The sequence below is a fragment of the Plectropomus leopardus genome, chromosome 15, assembly GCF_026936395.1.
Source record: "Plectropomus leopardus strain MGB_pleo_1.0 chromosome 15, ASM2693639v1, whole genome shotgun sequence".
Taxonomy (NCBI): domain Eukaryota; kingdom Metazoa; phylum Chordata; class Actinopteri; order Perciformes; family Serranidae; genus Plectropomus; species Plectropomus leopardus.
The window spans coordinates 17,624,637-17,643,641 of record NC_142190.1 but is presented as its reverse complement, the minus strand read 5'-3'; the positions used below and the strand labels follow the sequence as shown (position 1 = coordinate 17,643,641).

At 38.7% G+C, this 19,005-nt stretch overlaps 1 protein-coding gene and 1 long non-coding RNA gene across 4 annotated transcripts in view; one reads left to right on the top strand and one right to left on the bottom strand.

Moving 5' to 3' along the window:
* The window catches only part of nsg2 (neuronal vesicle trafficking associated 2), a 47,482-nt gene extending 42,280 nt beyond the window's left edge, over positions 1-5,202 (top strand). The window contains exons 4-5 of one of the 2 annotated variants that reach the window (XM_042499395.2): positions 465-584; positions 3,698-5,202. In XM_042499395.2, the coding sequence (XP_042355329.1) occupies positions 465-584; positions 3,698-3,895 (318 nt within the window). In that variant the 3' untranslated portion in view covers positions 3,896-5,202. The remainder of the gene's footprint in view (positions 1-464; positions 585-3,697) is intronic. The other variant, XM_042499396.2, reaches the window with a different exon arrangement.
* The window catches only part of LOC148187265 (uncharacterized), a 175,475-nt gene that overhangs the window by 44,588 nt on the left and 111,882 nt on the right, over positions 1-19,005 (bottom strand). The gene's annotated exons all lie outside the window — the stretch shown is intronic.

Genomic DNA, 19,005 nt, shown 5'->3' with positions numbered 1-19,005 from the left:
GTCAGTTTAAGAAAATCACAGGTCTATAGTGTGGTCAAAGCAATAGCTAAATTCAATTCAGCTGCTTAAGTTTAATGGTCCTGGTATAGTGGCTCACTGTCATGGCTTATTGGGTAACTTGAATAAAACAAGAACAATTCCTACCAACTGTGCTTTTCCTGCTATGACAAATCTGTTGTGCAAAAAAAGGACTATTAAGCTAAAAGGCACAGGTCTTGGTACAGTGTCACCACCTGAGTCATCCATCACATAACCCAACAGGAACACCTTGCCTTGAGGAGCCATTCACCTCAGTCAGCAGCGTCTTACTGTACCATTTATTCTGACTACACACACACACGCACACAAGTGCACACACTCCATCTTTCTCACTGTCTAACCCTAACCCTGCCTCACATTTATTAAGCACACATCCTCCGTTGTTGCTCTGGCACACACACTGACCAGTGTTTGCCCTTCCCCAGGTGACGATTCTGATCATCCTGGCCCTGGCCTTCCTCGCCTGCATTGTGTTCCTGGTGGTTTATAAAGCCTTCACCTACGACCACGCCTGCCCAGATGGATTCATATACAAGGTAAGACCCGTAAGTGGCCTTTATTTCATTTTGCAGCGTTACAACACACTGATGCACAGCCCAGAGACTGACAGGTGATTAACAGGGAAGCTGGAACGTGCATCTGGTAGAAAGTAAGCTTCCACAGAATGAGTTAAGTGGAGCTCCAACTTGACGTTGTTGATCAATTTTGCATCATATTTCTGACTTTTCTATAAAATATCGCAAAATGTGCATCAGTTTTCAACAGCACAAGGTTTTATTGTCTGATCATATGACAGACAGTCTAAAGCCAAAGATATTTAATTTGCATTGATATAAAATAGTGAAAAGCAAATCTGAGGCACTTGAACTAGCTTTTGCTTGAGAAATTACTTGAAGGATCTCTTTGTTGTTCTTACTGCCTTATATCCAATGGACCTGTGAACTGAATTGTAAACTCTGTTTACGCCTTTTTGACAATGGCGGTAGTCCCACCCGTAGCACTGATTGGCTAATCGAGTCCCCTCATTGGTCGGATTTTATTTTAACCAAAAAAACCCATCTGTTTCATGTTGCGATACCACATGAATCAGTAAACTCGAACTCAGTGGAGAGGGGGGTTCAAAGGTCTGGACTCAGACATTTTTTTTTTTTACCATCAATTAAAGCAAAATTTCAAAATTTTGGGAGATAAACTTATTTTTTCTCTGGTGGAGAGTTAAATGAGAAGACAGACTATTGAACATGAAGTGACAGCTGGTTAGCTTAGCTTCACTGGAAACACTGGAAACAGAGATAAAATCCACTGGAGAGCAGCACGTAAACTCAATTATAAGTATGTTATATTGTGTTTGATTGATCTATAAAACAAACTGTGTAGTAAAAACAACAATTTGCCATGTTACAAACGGTTTTATGTCAGAGACTATTTCTTGAGCTGCAACCAGTAACTTCTGGGGTCTCCACTCTTTGGCCCGTCACTGCTAGCAAAGAACTAGTCCGGCTCGCCGATAAAACACAACTCATTCTTCTTACACTGCAAATTTCTTACTAATAAACAAACTCTATATAACGTGTTTATTAGTGAGCCTTAGAGGTGCTGGTAGACAAATTATGTTACCTTTGGCAAGAGTCCGTGAAACATATTTCCCCAAAATGTCAAACTGTTCCTTTAAGTAACTGACAAATCAACTTTCCTCTCAGCACTAGAGTTATATATCCTCTCTGCTTAAGTGTCCTTGTGCAAAGTGCTGAATCCTCACTGACCTTCACTGTCTCCATCTTTTCTTTCCCTCCTATCTAAATAAAGAATTAAAGGCAAGAGTACCGCCCTGTCTCCTAAGGGAGAAAAAAAATATTCCTGCCCTACTTTTGCTCAAATCTGAGGTCATGTTGCGGGAAGAGGCTAACGAGGCTCATCAGACGAGCAATCATCAATAAATGATATTGGGGATTTTGTTATCACCAGTATAATCAAATGTTATTTTAGGCTTTTGTTCCTTAGCATAGAGGCCAAAGAGACTCCACCGGGACCGCTCTTAAATATCATCAGCCATGTCGACCATTAGGTGAAAATTAGACTTAGTGCTTGTTTCACAATAATAATCATATTATGATCACTAATGATTCATATGGCTGAGGTTGTAATAGAAAATGGCTCATACAGACACTCATATCTAACAATCTACTGTCCAGATGCATACAGTGTTGAATCTTTAAAGTTTTGCAGTAGGTGATGCAGACAGCCTCTCCTGTCCTCTCCTCCCTGGTACTTACAGATTTCCACTGCACTGCACCTACAACATAAGTTTCTCTGTACTTTGTGAGAGGTCACCTTGGAAGTCTGTGTCTCTGAACAAATCTGGTCTTTAAGGTGGAATAAATCTAGGTTCAGGCCCACAGCCTCTGCAGGGGCTCTGACTGCAGTCCACAGAGGTATTATTAGCAGTGTCACATGCATGTTCACTGGGTGCAAACACAATACGGCACAAACACTACACAATGGCATACAAGGTTGCACATTCTTATGCTCTACAGGCTCAAAACACTAATATATACATACACTTCGTGACAGGATTATTACCTGTGAGTCTCCTTCCCTCCTATCTTCCTACATAGAGCTGTACCATTAGACTCAGCACCTTAAATATCTTCTTCCATCTCTTTCCTATTCCCTCTAAATAAACAGGAACATATACAAATAATAGACTTGGGAGTGTTTTTCCCCATCACCATTATTTTTGCTGATATAAAAATAAATCCTTGTGTTTTCTTTTTCGGCTGCAGAAGAATTTGAATAATACTGAGGAATGTCAAGTATACCAACCCGGTCTCGCTCCCAGCTCCTGACGTTGGCCCATTAGTGTCAGACACTGACGTACAGAGGCACCCTTTAGCGGTAGTATGAAACGCCCTGGGCCTGTCATAGCTCAGTGCAACTACCATGATACAAAGAGCAAGAAACTCCTCAAAGGAGGGAGGGATCAAACAAACTCCCGACTTTCACCCAGGAACCCAGAGTTTGTGTCCTGTGTGACACCAAAAGTTAATTGAGTTAATTTAATAACAAAGAAGTGCGCTAGTATAAAGAATACTATGCTAGTGACATATATCACTAGATGTAATGTGATGTTTTAGAATATTTTTTTAAACATGAGCTTTTGTTGCCTACATCTAAGAATGTAAACCTAAAAATGTCCGCTTTGTTAACCTACATTCAAAGTTTATTTTAAAAAAGCCTGGATGCATTCAATGAGTGTAATTGACATGCTGTCACTAAATGTCGAATACTAAAACTGGGGGGGGGGGTTATTACTTGTCTTATTTTGACATCATTAATGGGTAAGTTGGGAGTGACAATGTGTTGTGGATACCACAAAATACACATAGAGTTTGACTTTTCTTAGACTGACTGGTTTAAACCTGAGAGGACCTCAACAGCAAGCAACTGCATTATCTGATTCTATCCATGTAGAAACAAGTCACATATGTGATTATCTTGGTCCACACATATTTTGTTTAAAACTAAAAAATGATTCAGTGAATTATATTTTGAGTCACTATTGTCCTACTTTGATAGTTAAGATGATACATGTAGCAACGTTAACAATGAATAAATCTCTAAAGGTTCTCAACCTTGTTGTTCTTTCTCTTCCTCACAGCACAAGCGATGTATCCCAGCCTCTCTGGAGGCCTATTACGCTGCCCAGGATGCCAACTCGAGGGGCCGTTTCTACACAGTGATCAGCCACTACAGCATGGCCAAGCAGACCACCTCACACTCGGTCTCCCCCTGGTTGCCTGGAGGGGCAGCGGGGCAGCAGCACGACGCTAAACCACCTAGTGGTGAGAGCCACTGAGTTAGCGGAGCATTTCAGATGTGTTGTAAACACATACAGACACATGCAGACATGAAAAACAGACACAGACATAGACACAGACACATACAAACATGTAGGTGAATATTTAAAGATATAGAAGAAAGAGACACACCTATCCACGACAGCTACATATATAACGCCGATATAAAGAGAAAACATGCATGCAGACTTAAAAACACTCAAGCACATGCTAAGTCATCCTCTGATTTACCTTGACTGCCCATTTATGCGCTCACTCTCTCATCGAGGGGCATTTCCCATTGAACCTTTGCTCTCTTTGGATTATCATTGTCTGCTGATACACACACACACACAAACAAACACACAGTCTGCTCTCTCATTATCATGTTTTTAGTCCCTTCTTCTGATTTATTATTTATTGACTGTCTTGATATATTTATTTTTTACTGTAATGTATGGATGATTTGTATGTGATTATCTTTGTACAAAGGCACGAGTCAATTCTGAATTTCACGCTTCCTCTTTGTGAGATTCTCTGAAGTTCTTTAAGTGTGTATACTGTAGTTAATGTATATTCATCTATGGCCCCTTTTCTTTCTTGCTTTTCTTGTCTAAACTGAGCAACTTCAGGCGTGTCCGTTAAACAAGACTCAAACACATAATATGCCAACCCGGAAAATGTCCATATGGTCTTGTATTGCTGTAACACATTTTAAAACACAACATTTCAGCTGTCCGAGGAAGGTTTGACGCCAATGTCTACATCGGCAACACGTCCTGAGTTGACTGAATGACTTTTTCCCATCATGGCTGTTTGATAGCTCATATACAGTGACATTTCAATGTGCTGTGCTTTACATTTTAAATCCTGAAATCCCCCAGTGACCCAAGCTGCGCTCAGGCTAGTTTTTTTTGTGTGTATGCATTGTAGTAGCTTTTACTAGGAGGTTTTTCTTTTTGATTTTTTCAGACCTACAATTCTTTCATGCGAGTTACTTGCATATTGCTTCAGCTGCCAGTCTTTTAGCTCCATTAAACACAACAGATGGGAAAGGAAATACCGTGCATATCACCGTCTCTTGCCAAAAACTGTTATTTCCCGCTGTGTTTTGTTCCGTTTATCGATGGGCTTCGACTGCAAATGAGTTCTGTTCCTGTACCATTATTTTTCATTTTGTAACGTTGGATCTGTTGTCAGGAGCGCTTTTATGAGATATTGTGACGTTGTTAGTTGATATGTAGCGATACCTGGTGTAATTTATCAGTGTGCATCCTTGTCCCTCTTCTCTTGGTTTGACTTCAAAATAAAACAAGCTGTGACCTGTGCTGAGTGTGTCTGTCAGTCCCACTTACCGCTGTGCCTCTTTAGCGCTCACACGACGCCTAATGCAGCCCAGAGGCAGTGCAGTGTGTATGACAGTGACAACTTTTCATACTGCATGCTATATTATTCAGATGTTCATACTTCTAATCAGATTCATGCTACATAAGCTGCGTATTCTGCCATCCGTGTATGGAACTTCTCAGAGCTGCAGGGAGCAGCTGTGATTGACAGAGGGAGAAAAAAAAAACGGACCAGAGGAGTACCTGTATCTGTAATGGCTACTGGGTATATTATTCATCTATAGAGTCCTCTGTGAATGGCAGATAAGGCCTCTTTTTTTTTTGATGAGCACCAGCAACAACAGTGACTTCAGTGAGTGACAAGAATAGCTGGCTTTTCTAATTAGAGGCTTGTATTCTAATGAATCTGTCAGCTGTCTGTGCTTTTCTCCACTGAGGAGTGAGACGCCTGCTGAATGCAACAGCTTTCACAGAAACAGAAGATTTCAAAGCAAGGAGAAGAAGACAAAAATAAATGGTGTGTCTCTTTGGACAAATATAAACACATGGACAATAAATCTAATATTCTAAATGTCTGGGAAATTGGCTTGTAATAGCAACAAGAGCTTTCAAAATCTCCCAAGAATGATGCACCACAAGTCCATCAGTAAGATTTTTAAGGTTTAAACTTTGTAATTGATTCAGTTTGAACAGTGTGACTGAAAAACCACAAAATAAAAATGAACAAGTAGAGTGCAGATCTCTGCCAGGTGGCTGCCCAAGTTTTTTCTGCTAACAGGCACCTTATAAGATATACTATATGTGATGTAGCAAAATTATGAGAATGAATGTATCACATCCACAAATCTTTGATCCTTGTCATCCATAACTGGACTTTTACTGGTATAAACTTTGTGTGTAGGCTACAGCACAACAAAGTAGTTAAGATAAACAATAAACACAATTGAAACTAGACCGTAGAAACTATTACAAACCACTACAGCTCCTACTTAGCCTACCTAGGACAGAGGGACAAATATCAAGGAAAAATGACCAAATCAAGTAAATCTGCAAGTCTATAAATAGGGCAGGCAAAATGCTTCCCCTCTGAAATGTTCCTGCTGTGGTATAACATGATGTGGCAGATGCAAATTTGTGTATCCTTTGATGGCCAAGGGTAAGACCTGCCTAACTCCTCCAATGATTGGCGACCAGTAGTGGCCAATCATTGGAGGAGTTAGGCAGTTGGATTGGTTATGTTTAGGCAGGAGGACTGGGATTGGTTATGTAGGAATGTCAGGGTAAGCCAATCAGAGGCAGAGTAAGGCAGAGTAAGGTGGGCCATTCCTTTGCTATCTTAGGATTTGCATATTTGTGTGGCAGACAGAAAAAAAAATAAAAAAACAAACAAAAAAGGTCACAACCATGGCGTTTGGATTGCGGCACAGCTGCACCCGATGGCATTGTTCCTCCCTGTTTCCTTCCAATAAAGATGGCAGTGAAGATAACAAAAAATTGGAATTACTTCAAGTCAAGACTCGTATCATGCCTAGCTTTAGTGGATTGCAACATATCAGGTTTGGAATTTATCTAAAGATGTTCAGGTTCAAAATAAGACCAGACTCTACTTTAGAAGTCAGTTTTTCAGACAAAAAGAAGACCAAAATGTGGCCTGACAGTGAGGCTTGCTGATTTTAGCTGAGCCAATTTACATTCTCTGCTAATGGCTGCATTTCTCCATAATAAGCCAATAATAACTAAAACCTCACTGTGGAGTTGTTCACTTACAACACATACTTAAATGTTGAAGACTGCTCATAAAAGGAAGTTTACTGATGTATGTCATTTTCTACACAAATGCGAAAACACAGCATAACTAAGTTTGCATGAATTGGACAGATGGTTGCATATGCTTACTCAATAATAACACAATGCTGACATGTTGTGAACTGAAGGAGCAGGTGAATAGAAGCAGCTGGTGACTTCATTCGTGCAAGAGGTCGGCAGCAGAAAGGTCAAGGTATGCTTTTGAAATCAGCGATGACTAAACTGACAAAAAATGACAGTAGTTAAAAGCATATGGAAGGACAAAGAATAAAGACCTCATTTGAAATGGTAAAACCGTGTATGATTTTTGAAGCAGAACTGCTTAATGTAAGATCCATTTCTTGTCTTCACACTGTGGAAGCAAACAATCCTCACCAGGCTTATTAGACCATTCATTTCAAAGACCTTATGGCCCTGATTACTTACTAGGGACAATTGGCAATCAGATATGGGATGAACTGTGGCTTAATCCTCTCTCTGGCTCTCTAATTATAACGGCAAATAGCTTCCCGCGGTATAATTCATGCTAAATTCCTGCCAGTACAGGATATTAGATATTGATGTGAAGACGGACTGATTGCTGCAGACAGGTCATTGGTGTTTTCTCAAAGTACAGAGGGAAGTTGGAGGAAGCAGAAGAAGAAGGAGAAGAAAGTCTCTGTGTTGATTGGCACAGAGGGAAATTAGTCCTGACATGTGGAAATGAACAGCTATGTATGTCCACCCTGTTGTCTCCGTACACGGGAAAAGATGTGAGGAAGCTTTCCTGATGATTTGGAGGCGCTGTGTGTTTTTATCCATTACATGATAATAACGGCTGTTTTTTCCGTTTGCATTTAGAGTCATTCTCTCTCACAGTCCTCAATTTTTCTCTTCGCTCCCATTTTGTCTTTTGTGTACTCAAGCTCTCTGTTTGTCCGTCTCTTTCAGTCTTCCACACTCTATTTCAACACACACTTCATTGCTGTCATCTCCTATCTCCCTTGGCTCTCAGCTGCTGAGGACGGGCAGCACTGTTTTGATTTTTTGAATTGATGGAAACCAGTCTTTATACTCAGGCGAACAAACGTATCTGCAACTGCCATAGTACATAATTTAATCAGCAGCTGTAGACTGTTTGCCCACATTCAAAACAACTGATTAAACTGCAGTGAAATAATTGTTACAAGGGAAAGCAATAGTTTTCAAAAAGCAAGCTTTTAATAAAATGGTTGTATTTAAAGAATGTGTTTAACCACATGTTCTGCTTTAAGGTTTTTCTTTTTTTGATCATAAAACAGAGCAAGCTGATACATATTTATGCAAAACTGCTTCCAGATATTTAAACTATTTGCCAATTTGTCCAGAAATTTAACGAAGTTAGGTGTCATTCTCACTGACTATAATTTTAGAGAAGTGACTGAATTGTAAGCAAAAGATTGGGGACATCCTGTTCCTACAAAGGTAACTAAATAACGGGCTACATTCATGAAAGAATTGATAGGAAATGGCAGCAACTGTAAATGGTAAACGGACTGCACTTGTATAGCCCTTTTCTAGTTGTCCGACCACTCAAAGCGCTTTCACACTACATATGACATTCACCGATTCATGCACAAATTCACACACTGGAGGCCAAGACTACCATAAAAGGTACCATCTGCTACTCAGTAACCATTCATATTCACTCATACTTCAATAAAATAGCCATCGGGAGCAATTTGGGGTTCAGTATCTTGCCCAAGGATACCAGGTCATCAGGGGACAACCGCACCACTTCTGAGCCACAGACACCTTTTAACAGGTTTGTTGTAATTTGACTTACAGAGATAGCAGCTCTTAAAATGGCAAACTTCTCTTAATTATTTAGTTCCCCACTCTGGTGACTGCTTTCACAACCTCTGTCAACTTAAAATTTAATTGGCAGGACAGATTCAAGGCATTTTACTTAGGACAAAACACAATAAAACTAGAGTAGTGCACTCAGTGGAGTGCCGATCTCCGTCAAACTAATTGTGGCTATTCTAGACAATGCACGCAGTCCAGCTCCTTCTCCCTCCTTCTTTTGCTTACAATCAAGGTGGCGGCAATGTCATATCTTATTGTGCCAAATCTAAGTAGATCATAATATCAGGTGAGTAATGATCTGCTTTAAATTAGAACAAACTTTTTTTTATGAGTGTCAGTTTCCGAGCTAAGACAAAAGGCCAAAATGCGGCCTTTCAGACTGTGGACTTACGGCTCCTACTGGCCAGTTAAGAGAGTGAGTCAGCGGTCAGTGACAGCAACAAGAGCCGAGAAAACAGGTTTTTCAACAATTGTGACTCACTGCAACAACAAAAGATTATCAGGCATGCAGTCTTAAAGATGTACAATAAAATATTAGGCTGATTGGTCCAGTAGTTTGAAAGGCCATATCTTATTTTAAATATGGGATCAGCTTTGCAAAAGTATTCCTTTTTATTTGTACGCTGATGACATGCTGCTGTATTCTCTTTTAAAAGTGGATGCAGGTGTCCCTCAGGCCTGCAGGTAACTAGTTTTACTGTAACCTGTTGAGGGTTGACAGAGTCAAATAGTCCAGTCTTCCCCATCTATTGCTATTTCTTTAATTTTAGTTGAAGACCAAACTTTTTACAGCTGCTTTTTAATAACCCCATGACAACATGATTGCCTTATTTCAGTCAGTTACACTTATGTATCTAGTCATTGTAATTATTTAATTGCATTTAAAAAATTCTCTTCAGAACAGTTGTTTTTAAATGTGCTCTATAAATATTGACAAAAATTATAAAAAAAATGAACTGAAAATTAAATTACTACAAGTCAGTGGAGAAACAGCATAGTCTTGTCTTTCTACTGACTTCCTGTCTTCCATTCTGTCTCTCCTCTCCTCTACACCCACACACAGACACACACTCACATGCGCTCAAACATACACACATTTATGGCCATCTGTGTCATTTGTGCTCTACACCTCCATCTCTCCCCTCAGCTGTCTCCCCTGCTGTCAGAGAAAGGCTGCTTCTCAGCAGTTGGCCCTCAGAGGTGTGGAGGAGGAAAACAGAAGGAATAGAAGGAGGAAAAAAAACAGTGGAGAGGGACAGAACCGCAGGGAATTACACGAGGAGGAGAGGAGTCAGGTAAGTGATCAGGAGTTTCATCAAAGCTGCAGTAGACAGAACTGCACACTGGCAGTTTTTTATTCAGTGTATATGTTTGGTCACTTTTTGTGCACTTTTCTCCTGTCATTGTAAATACTACATGATAAAGAGAATTTGATACAAGCTGAAAGGACAAATGCATGATGTTTCACTCCTGGGGTCTTAGAGACGTCTTCATGGCAGTTATGTGGAGATGTCAGATGTATTTTTACATAAAACTAGTGCCATTCTAAAGCAACAAAGTAAAGAAAAAAAATAAAAAAATATGCAACCTTCCATATGTCCTCTCAGCGTCTGTTAATTCAATGCTTTCTATTGAATGATCTTATTTCATCTGCTTGAAGTGTCTGAATCAAAGTCTGGCCATTTCTTTTTCTTGGTGTTACAGTTTTTTTCCCAACTGGTCAAAGTCATTTCTATATTATAAACCAAAAAACCAAAAAAAACCCCCAAAAAAACCAAAAGCAATATCAAAGAGTACACATACAGAAAAATATAGTCTTTTATCCGATCTTTTATAAATTGCGTACACTGATGGGTCACCTCAAAACACAAAATATTGCTACAACAATAAGCCAGGATCGCATTTATTTTCTAAAGTAAAACTTGTTTATAGTTGGCAACATGAATTCCTTACATTTCCTGTAACAACACCACAAACAATTACAAAAATATATATTTTGTCAATCAGATATGGGATTAACTGTGTCACCCTTCAAAATGTCCTGTATGACTGTTAAATACAACATGCACATTATCTGATCTTCCGCTTCTATGGGATAACAATGATTTATGAATCATAACATGGTCTGTATGAAACATTATAAGCTGTCAGGAGTCAGGATGTGAGCTGCAGTCTCTAGAGTCTAAGGCTGGCACTTTGTTGGCTCCAACCCTTCTCCCCAGCCTGCTCCCTAAGAGACATTTCAGCACCATAATTTCATCTTACTTCTGCCTTTGAATGAAGTAAAATGAATGTCACAATGACCACAAGTGACTCCTGGAGGTAAAAGGTAAAAAGACATGTAGGTTGGTTTAAGCATTTGAATAGCTAGTTGTAAGCTTAACACTAAGATAGGATGGGATGAAATGGAGATATCACAATATTTTTGACTTAATACATAAAAATGAGTATTATGTCAATATTGTAGGGTTGATTGTTGGTGCTTTCACAAATCAATCAATACACAAAAAGATTTTGGATAGATATTTAACATTAATGTGGATGACTAAGTGGGTTATGGCAAATAATAGAACAGCCAGAGTGGTACGTTTCAAAAATTACATCACTTCATGTAATTCAGCCTTTAAAAGCAGGAAAAGTCAACACTAAATGATATTACGATATCCAAAATCAAAGACAATATTAAGTGTCCCATCACAAGATCGATATAATAACAATATATTGCCCAGCCCTACGCTGAATGTAACTTTGTGCCAAAGATCATCCTTTTAGTCTTTTATTTGTGGTGGGTGTGGTGCTGTCAGGCCACATGACCTTCTAAAAAATGCGGACTTGTGTTCTACTTACATTTACTACAGCCAGTACAAACAATTGAGGTCTAAGAGACATATGTAACTGGAAATGAAAAGGATGAAAAACAAGTAGAAAGAGGGCATCACATCCAAGCCTATGTAGAAACCAAAAATGCTCAGTGTCAAAGTCACTCTGGTGATACAAAGACTAACTTTTTTGATCAAAACTGATGGTACCTATTACCTAAAGCTACAGATGGTCTCCCACACCCCACCCCCTTTACCTCACAGTCCACTGGTGTGCTGGTCAGTTAGTGATCAGCCACAATACACAACACTTAGAAATGGCACAAAACATTGAAGAGAGTCCACATTTTGTTTTAAAAAGGGCACTACATTTACATTGACATTATATGTGATGTACTTGTGTGTAATGTTTTTAAAGGACTTTAAAATGTCAGGAACTGTTTAGTTATGCCTTGTAAAATAGCGTCTAATTGCAATTCATTTCAAGACTCACTGGGCTTTTCAAATGGACTCTGTGTGTGTGTGCATACGTGCTTGTGTGTGTGTGTTAACCAAAAGCTAAATTCAGCAACAAACTGTAATACTGACCCTGACGATGGCTATGACATCTATCATGTTTCTGCCATAATGACAGTGTTGTTTGTCAAATTAAATCAGCATATAAATGTTCGATGTTAATGCATCTAGGGTGTGTGTGTCCCTGTGTATGTGTGTGTGTTCGCGTGTGTTTAAGTACTTTGTTCTGGCCTAGTTTCTCCCATCCATTTAGGGGGGGACGCCAGTTAAGTCCAAAAACCCTTACTGCCGCTGGGGCACTCCTGCTGAGTTTGGTACATATAATATTCAAAATACTGAGCACAGTTCAATTATTCAGAAAAAATGTCTGGGTTAAGGGATGCAAGTCTTGCCTCTCTCCTAGGGAGCAGCAACAGAGCATAATAATCTGTCTGTCTGTAGTATCTGTTATTGAACAAAACAAAATATGGCTCAACGGTGCGTTGGGTTTTTTATTATTTATATAATTTCAGGAAAGTAAACTAATTAGGACATAGGTCTGACATTAATTTGTCATGCCTGTTTTTCTGAGCTACCCTAAAGCTGTAGACGCACATAGACATACGGAGAACATGCCTACCACGTCTGATCACACATAAAAAGATGCACACACACACACACAGAGAGAGAGAGAAAACCACACTGATCTTTGTGTAGTCTGTGGGGCTTATTTGCGACACAGCACTCTCTGCTTGCCAGTCCCAGTGAAACTGGGGCAATGGGATAATCCTTGGTCAGATGTCAGTCATATTTAGGAACGGATGCCAAGACACTGTGTGCTTCAGACAGCAAACTGTGCTCTGCGAGAGCAGGGATTACTAACTAACTAAGAGATGACGTTAAATACCAGCCTGGGTGCATTTCATGTGCACTTGCCGGCTACAAGTGTGTTATTTTATGACTCATGCTTCTTCTAAAGAGGCCGGACCTGCCAACATGGGCAGGATACAGTTTAATTGTAGTCATGATACCACAGCACTTTGCTACAGAGATTGCTCCACAACACTGTGATCCTGAAAATGATGAATTTAGGAAACTAGCCCAGAGCACAGCCGTGTCCATCCGATGAATCAAATTAGCATTTTAGGTTATTTAAACCATTTGCTAAAATAGACTGAGTGCTTAGAAATGGGTTTTCAATGCAACAGCAGAAACAAAATGTTAAAACTGGGTCCAAGTTCATCTTAAATTGATTTTGTCTGACAATGAAACATTCCTTTTGAAAAAAGTACATAAAATCAATATAGTTTTTGTCTTCTTTGTGCATTGAGCACTTTGTTTGGCTGTTAAACACTACAGAAAATGCAATACACATCACCAACCTCAGCCTTGAAAGTTGGGAGGCAGTAAACTTTCTGCTTTTGTGTAGGTCCCTTTGTATCATTCTGGTATCATACTGTGTCCCCTTTCTAAATTCTGAGATTTTCGCTGTGAATACAGCGCAGAGAGAGCTCTTCATTAGCTTATTTTTCCTCAGCAGCACTTTGTTACATTTCACTAGTGGGGTTGATACTTGATAATTGAATTAAGTGGCTTTAGAAGTGAGTAAAAGCACACTTTGACCCAGTGCAATGAATGTTTAAGTTTTACTTTCACTGTGCCTGGCGCTCTGCTGCGCCATCTGAGCACAGAGTATGTTTGAGTGTAGCTCAATGAATAACTGAGCAGCACACTTAATGAAAAATACCAAATCAATATGTGGTGCCAGAAGCTGATACTGTGATGGGCGAAATAAATTTGTTGGGAACCCTGATGATGTTGCACACCAACATTTTCATAACCAAAAACAACAGGCTGGAGTATTTAGACACTGTCGAAATCAATGGGATATTTTAAAATAATGGGTTTGTCGGTTTTGCATTGAGTCCTTGTAGAGCAAGAGTGATAATTCTATATTGATCACTCAACAGACAGCTGTGTTTATAGTTCCTCCATTTAAATCAGATTAGTGTGCAAAGTATCTCAATGGACAGCTCTGTTAGTACCATCACAGCTTTTGACAATGGAAATGTCAAACTATCTGACCAAGTCTGTGAATGATTTATAGAATTTAAGGTTAGATCTTCAAATCAGAACAGTTTTACAAGAGGAACATAATGCCTTTTAGTTTTGATTTATTTTATTTAACCTTTATTTAACCTGGATCATTCCCACTAAGTTCTATGAACAGCAGATGTAAATTGGCAACTCCCATTAAGAATAAAGGACATGTAAAACTAAAATATTAAATCTGAAATATTCAATATCCAGTGATAAGAAAAGCAGGAAAAGTTCACTTTTGAGATGTTTGAACCAGCAAATCAAAATTGTTGTTGAAATTACTAACTGATAAATCAACAAGTCACTTCACTTAATGTAATATTACCAAATTTAATAATGTGCTGGCTTTGAGTCATGGGATTAATTCAGGTGTTTATAGTTCAGTCAACAACCATAATAAATCAAAGTCACAATCTTCGCCTTGTCATTATCAGTTAGGACATAGACTGAATATTGGTCTCAACAAAGCTGCTTTCTTGAGATTTTAATACATTTTCAAATGACTAAATCATGACTCTTGCTCATGAGGTCTTGGCCTTGTGCTCATTAAAAGTCACATGGAGTGGTGTTCTTTCTGAAGTTAATATTCACAACTTTCTTCAGCTATTCCCTGTCCTCTATTCCTCTCTTTTTCCCCTCACTTCCCTCTCTAATGAACCTGTAATTGGGCCTTCATTCACTGGCATATCTGTCTCATCACACTGTCACCTGGCAATGAACCCTAATCAGAGAGAAAGACAAGACAGGGAGAAATAGCCAGGTGTGTTATCTCCCAAATACTGATTTTCTGCTGAACTTTATGTATTCAACTTCTTCCTTTATACAAACTGTGAATCCTGCAATAGAAAAAGGGAAGACCACACTTTTCACTCATCATTTCTCATACTACTGCAGCAAACAAGGATGAAATCAGTGGATAGAAGATGCCAGAAGGAATTTGGAGAATAAAACATGTGGAGCAAAAGAGAGCAAAAGCAGAGTCGAGTGAGTCATACATGCACAAGAAATAACCACAGAGGAAGCAAGATAATTACAGAGTGAGAAGGCGCTCTACTTTTAGCCAAACAAAAGGGGAAAGGAGAGGGCGATCTGATCATTTGCTGATGATGAAAGATTTTCTCTCGCACACTAAGCTAATGTGTTTGTTTGCCACCCAAGAGGACTGGAAGAAAAGTGTAATTTGTGTCCTTAAAAAAATGCTCCACCAATTTTAACATTACACTCCTATAAAATTGTCAGAGGATGAAAAACAAAATGAAAAAAAACAATGCAGAAGAACAAGAGATACCCTTTAATTACAAAAAAACTCCCAACCAATCTGTTCTCTTTTCCAACTTGTCAAATATTGCCTTTTTCAGTGATTTTGACGTCAAACACTGACACAAAAACGAACCTTTCACGAACGCATGACACACAGGCATCATTTTATAACGCTCGTCCTGGAATGTCAACAGCAGATGCTGGAGGACACATATCTTGTCACATATTGACAAAGCAGCGATATTTGACAAGTTGGTAGGAGAAAGTGTTGTCCAGACTTGTCAAATACTGATGTGGAACTACATCTCAAACTGCGACGCTCTATAGTTACCACGCTAGTTTCAGCTTTGGAAGCTCGGGGACAACATGTAATTTATGCTGGTTCCATGCATTGTATCATTTTTAAATAAAGTTCAGTTTTCACAGTAAATATATAGTTTCTGCTCATTTACTGCATACAGTGATTTTTGGTGTAATTCCTTAGGTTTAGGCAACAAAAGTATGTGGTTAGGTTTAGAACAAAACATAATGGTTTAAAAGGTTTAAAAAAAAGTATGCTTGTTACTGACGTAATGTAATGTCATAAGACATACGTCACATATGTCACTTGGCATACGTCACTAGCATAGGATGCTACACATACTAGCACACTATGTTGTTATTAAAGCAACTTGTTTCACTTTTGGTCTCACATGATACACAGACAGCTGTCTCCCAGGTGCAAGTCAAGAGTTTGACATTTCCAACTTGTCTCCTGCCTGTCCTTTGAGGACTTTTTCTGTCTTTATACTATGGCAGTTACTCAGAGTGTCAAAAAATATCATTACCCTGTGCGTCTCATACTGCTGCTAAAGGGTGCCTCAGTGTGTGGTTATCTGACATCGAGAGCCACTGATCAAGCGTCAGTATTTGACCAGTTGGGAGTGAGACCAGGTTTTCATTCCACATTCTCTACTTCATTGTAAAAAAAAAAAGTCTGGTGCTTCCATAACGGACAACGCAACTCAGAGATTCAGGTGTTTTATGCTAGTGACGTTAATATAACCTGAAGTTGCTAGCCTAAAGCAGAGATGTGGAGCAGCTACAGAGGTCTGGTAAAATCACTTCTCTCTAACAACCCCAAGTTATTTTTTATTTTTATTTCCTTTTATCCTCAAACTTTAGTTCCAACCACATTCAAGTGACATCACTTCAGGCAATTTATCAGTATTCACAACTTCCTCTGGAGCCAAAAAGGCTTTATACAACTTTTTTTCCACATATGTTATAGCACTCCCCAAAACCTGTAAACAGACTCTCACTGATGTGAAAAATCAGTGGAGTTTCCCTTTAAGCCCTGCTTTATTGTTTTTTTATTTATTTATATAGAGAGAATAACCAGATGAAAAACTTGAAGTTTATCTGAGAGTATAAAATAATGGCCAAATAAACTTTTCCATATAATAAACCTGCTTCAAAATGCTGCAATTAAATAGAGATCAAAGCTGGAAAATCACAATTCAGGTAAAATATTTAAAATGTAATTTCTTTATAGAGTAAAAACTTTAGCCATAATCACATTCCCAGTGTTTTTCATGTAAAGAGGGAAAAAGGGCAAGTTGAAGCAAACGCTGCGACTAGGAGCCTAAGGGTAGACAACAGGATTCTCCCGTAGTTGGCTGTTTACTATTTTCAAATATCCCGCTGAGATTTTACATAGTGACTTCCACAGGTGCAGAATAGGATAAAAAATAGAGAAAAAGAAACTAAACAAAAAAAAAAACTGAAAATAAACTCTTACCAAGCTGCCCACTGCCTCAGTCTTCTCTGCATTTCCTCTTCTCTGCCAGAGGAATACATCTTTTAGTTTTTAGTGTTCAAAAACTCAATATTTTTAAGGAGTTAGTGGGTTTTTTTTAAAGGAATTTTGTGTCATATGTATTTCTGGTGTACTTTCATTAATGTTGTATGTAAAGATCAATCTGTATAACAATTGCGGCACAATTAACAAATTGCTGATCATAAAAATGACTCAGCTCTTTCAGAAGACACTTTGTGCAGAGAATAAAGACAAAATGTGCATCAGGCAGATAATTAACATATAAATGGTTTCCAATTTACATTCAGGAGAAAAAAATTCAAGATGTTTTCATCGTGTAACAAAAATATGCTATTTCATTAAAACCCATTATCTGATAAAATGAAATGTGACAGGAAAAGAAAAAAGATTGCGTCAAGCAACCCACTGTCACTATATTCCCACCTTAAAGAGAGAAATAATGCATTTATATTTATAATGCATACAAATGCAAATATTGCATTTACCACTAAATAATATGGAGTGTATAAATAAAACAACAGACCTCAGGCCTCAACAGACATGATGAACTAACCATCATCCAGTAAAATGCCTAGCCTTTTTTAAAAAAAAATGTTTCTTTCATATTTAAACTCCCAGATATAAAATAGCAGTTAAATACAGCATTACTAGCTTAAAGGGCAACTTTAGTCACTAGGAAAAAAATGTGGAAAAACAGGGTCCACGCTGAAAACCAACACTGTTTCCCTCTAAGCTTGTAATGCTGCATGCAACTGCTGTTTTATATGTATTTCAAGTGGCTAATGTATACTTCATCACATCCATTGAGGCAAAAACAAGCACTTTTAGCGGAAGTTAAACTGACCGTGCATGCTGTGAGTGGTGCAAATCGACATATTGCTGCTGGTTACAGCATTCTTGCTCAGAATTGGAAAATTTTCAAAAACTGCTGTCCCCATTGGTCACTTAGTCAAATAAATATCTGGAAATAGGGACCAGGTTGAAAAATAAAGAAGTTGCCCTTTGACTGCACTTTGAACAGAGCTAGCATGTCTGATACTGCTGTTGAGTTCCACTAAATATATAAAACAATTTGTGGCATTTAATCACATATGCCTTGAGGGACTGCACTTTCTTTTCTCTCTTGGTCCACTTGCTTAATTTGTTAAGTAAGCCTAATTTACTCGGCTGAAAAGGCATACGCAACACACATACACTTCAGGGAAAGCTGGAATTTAACTATGCAAATGAATATTAATCATTGCAGGGATACTGTAAATGTGTGCCATGTCCCATATGGCGAAGATTTTACTGATATGTATTGGCAGTCAGCTCCACATGATGATCATATTGCACATATTGTACAACAGCTTACGTTCAATCATAAACCATATGTGATGATGCTACAGTAAACACTGCTGTGCATCTGTATCAGTCATGCTGTGACATTTGTGAGTCAACCAGCAGGTCACACGAGAGATGGCACATGAGATATACATGCACCATCTCTCTCTTTCTGTCTTCTGACCCATCCATCAGACTTCATACTCGCTGCAGGACGGGTTTGCTCCATCGAATCAAGATCTTACTCTGACAGCCACAGTCACATGCAGCGGATACAGATATGTTCTGATTTGCACACAAAACACACACACACACACACACACACAGAAAATACA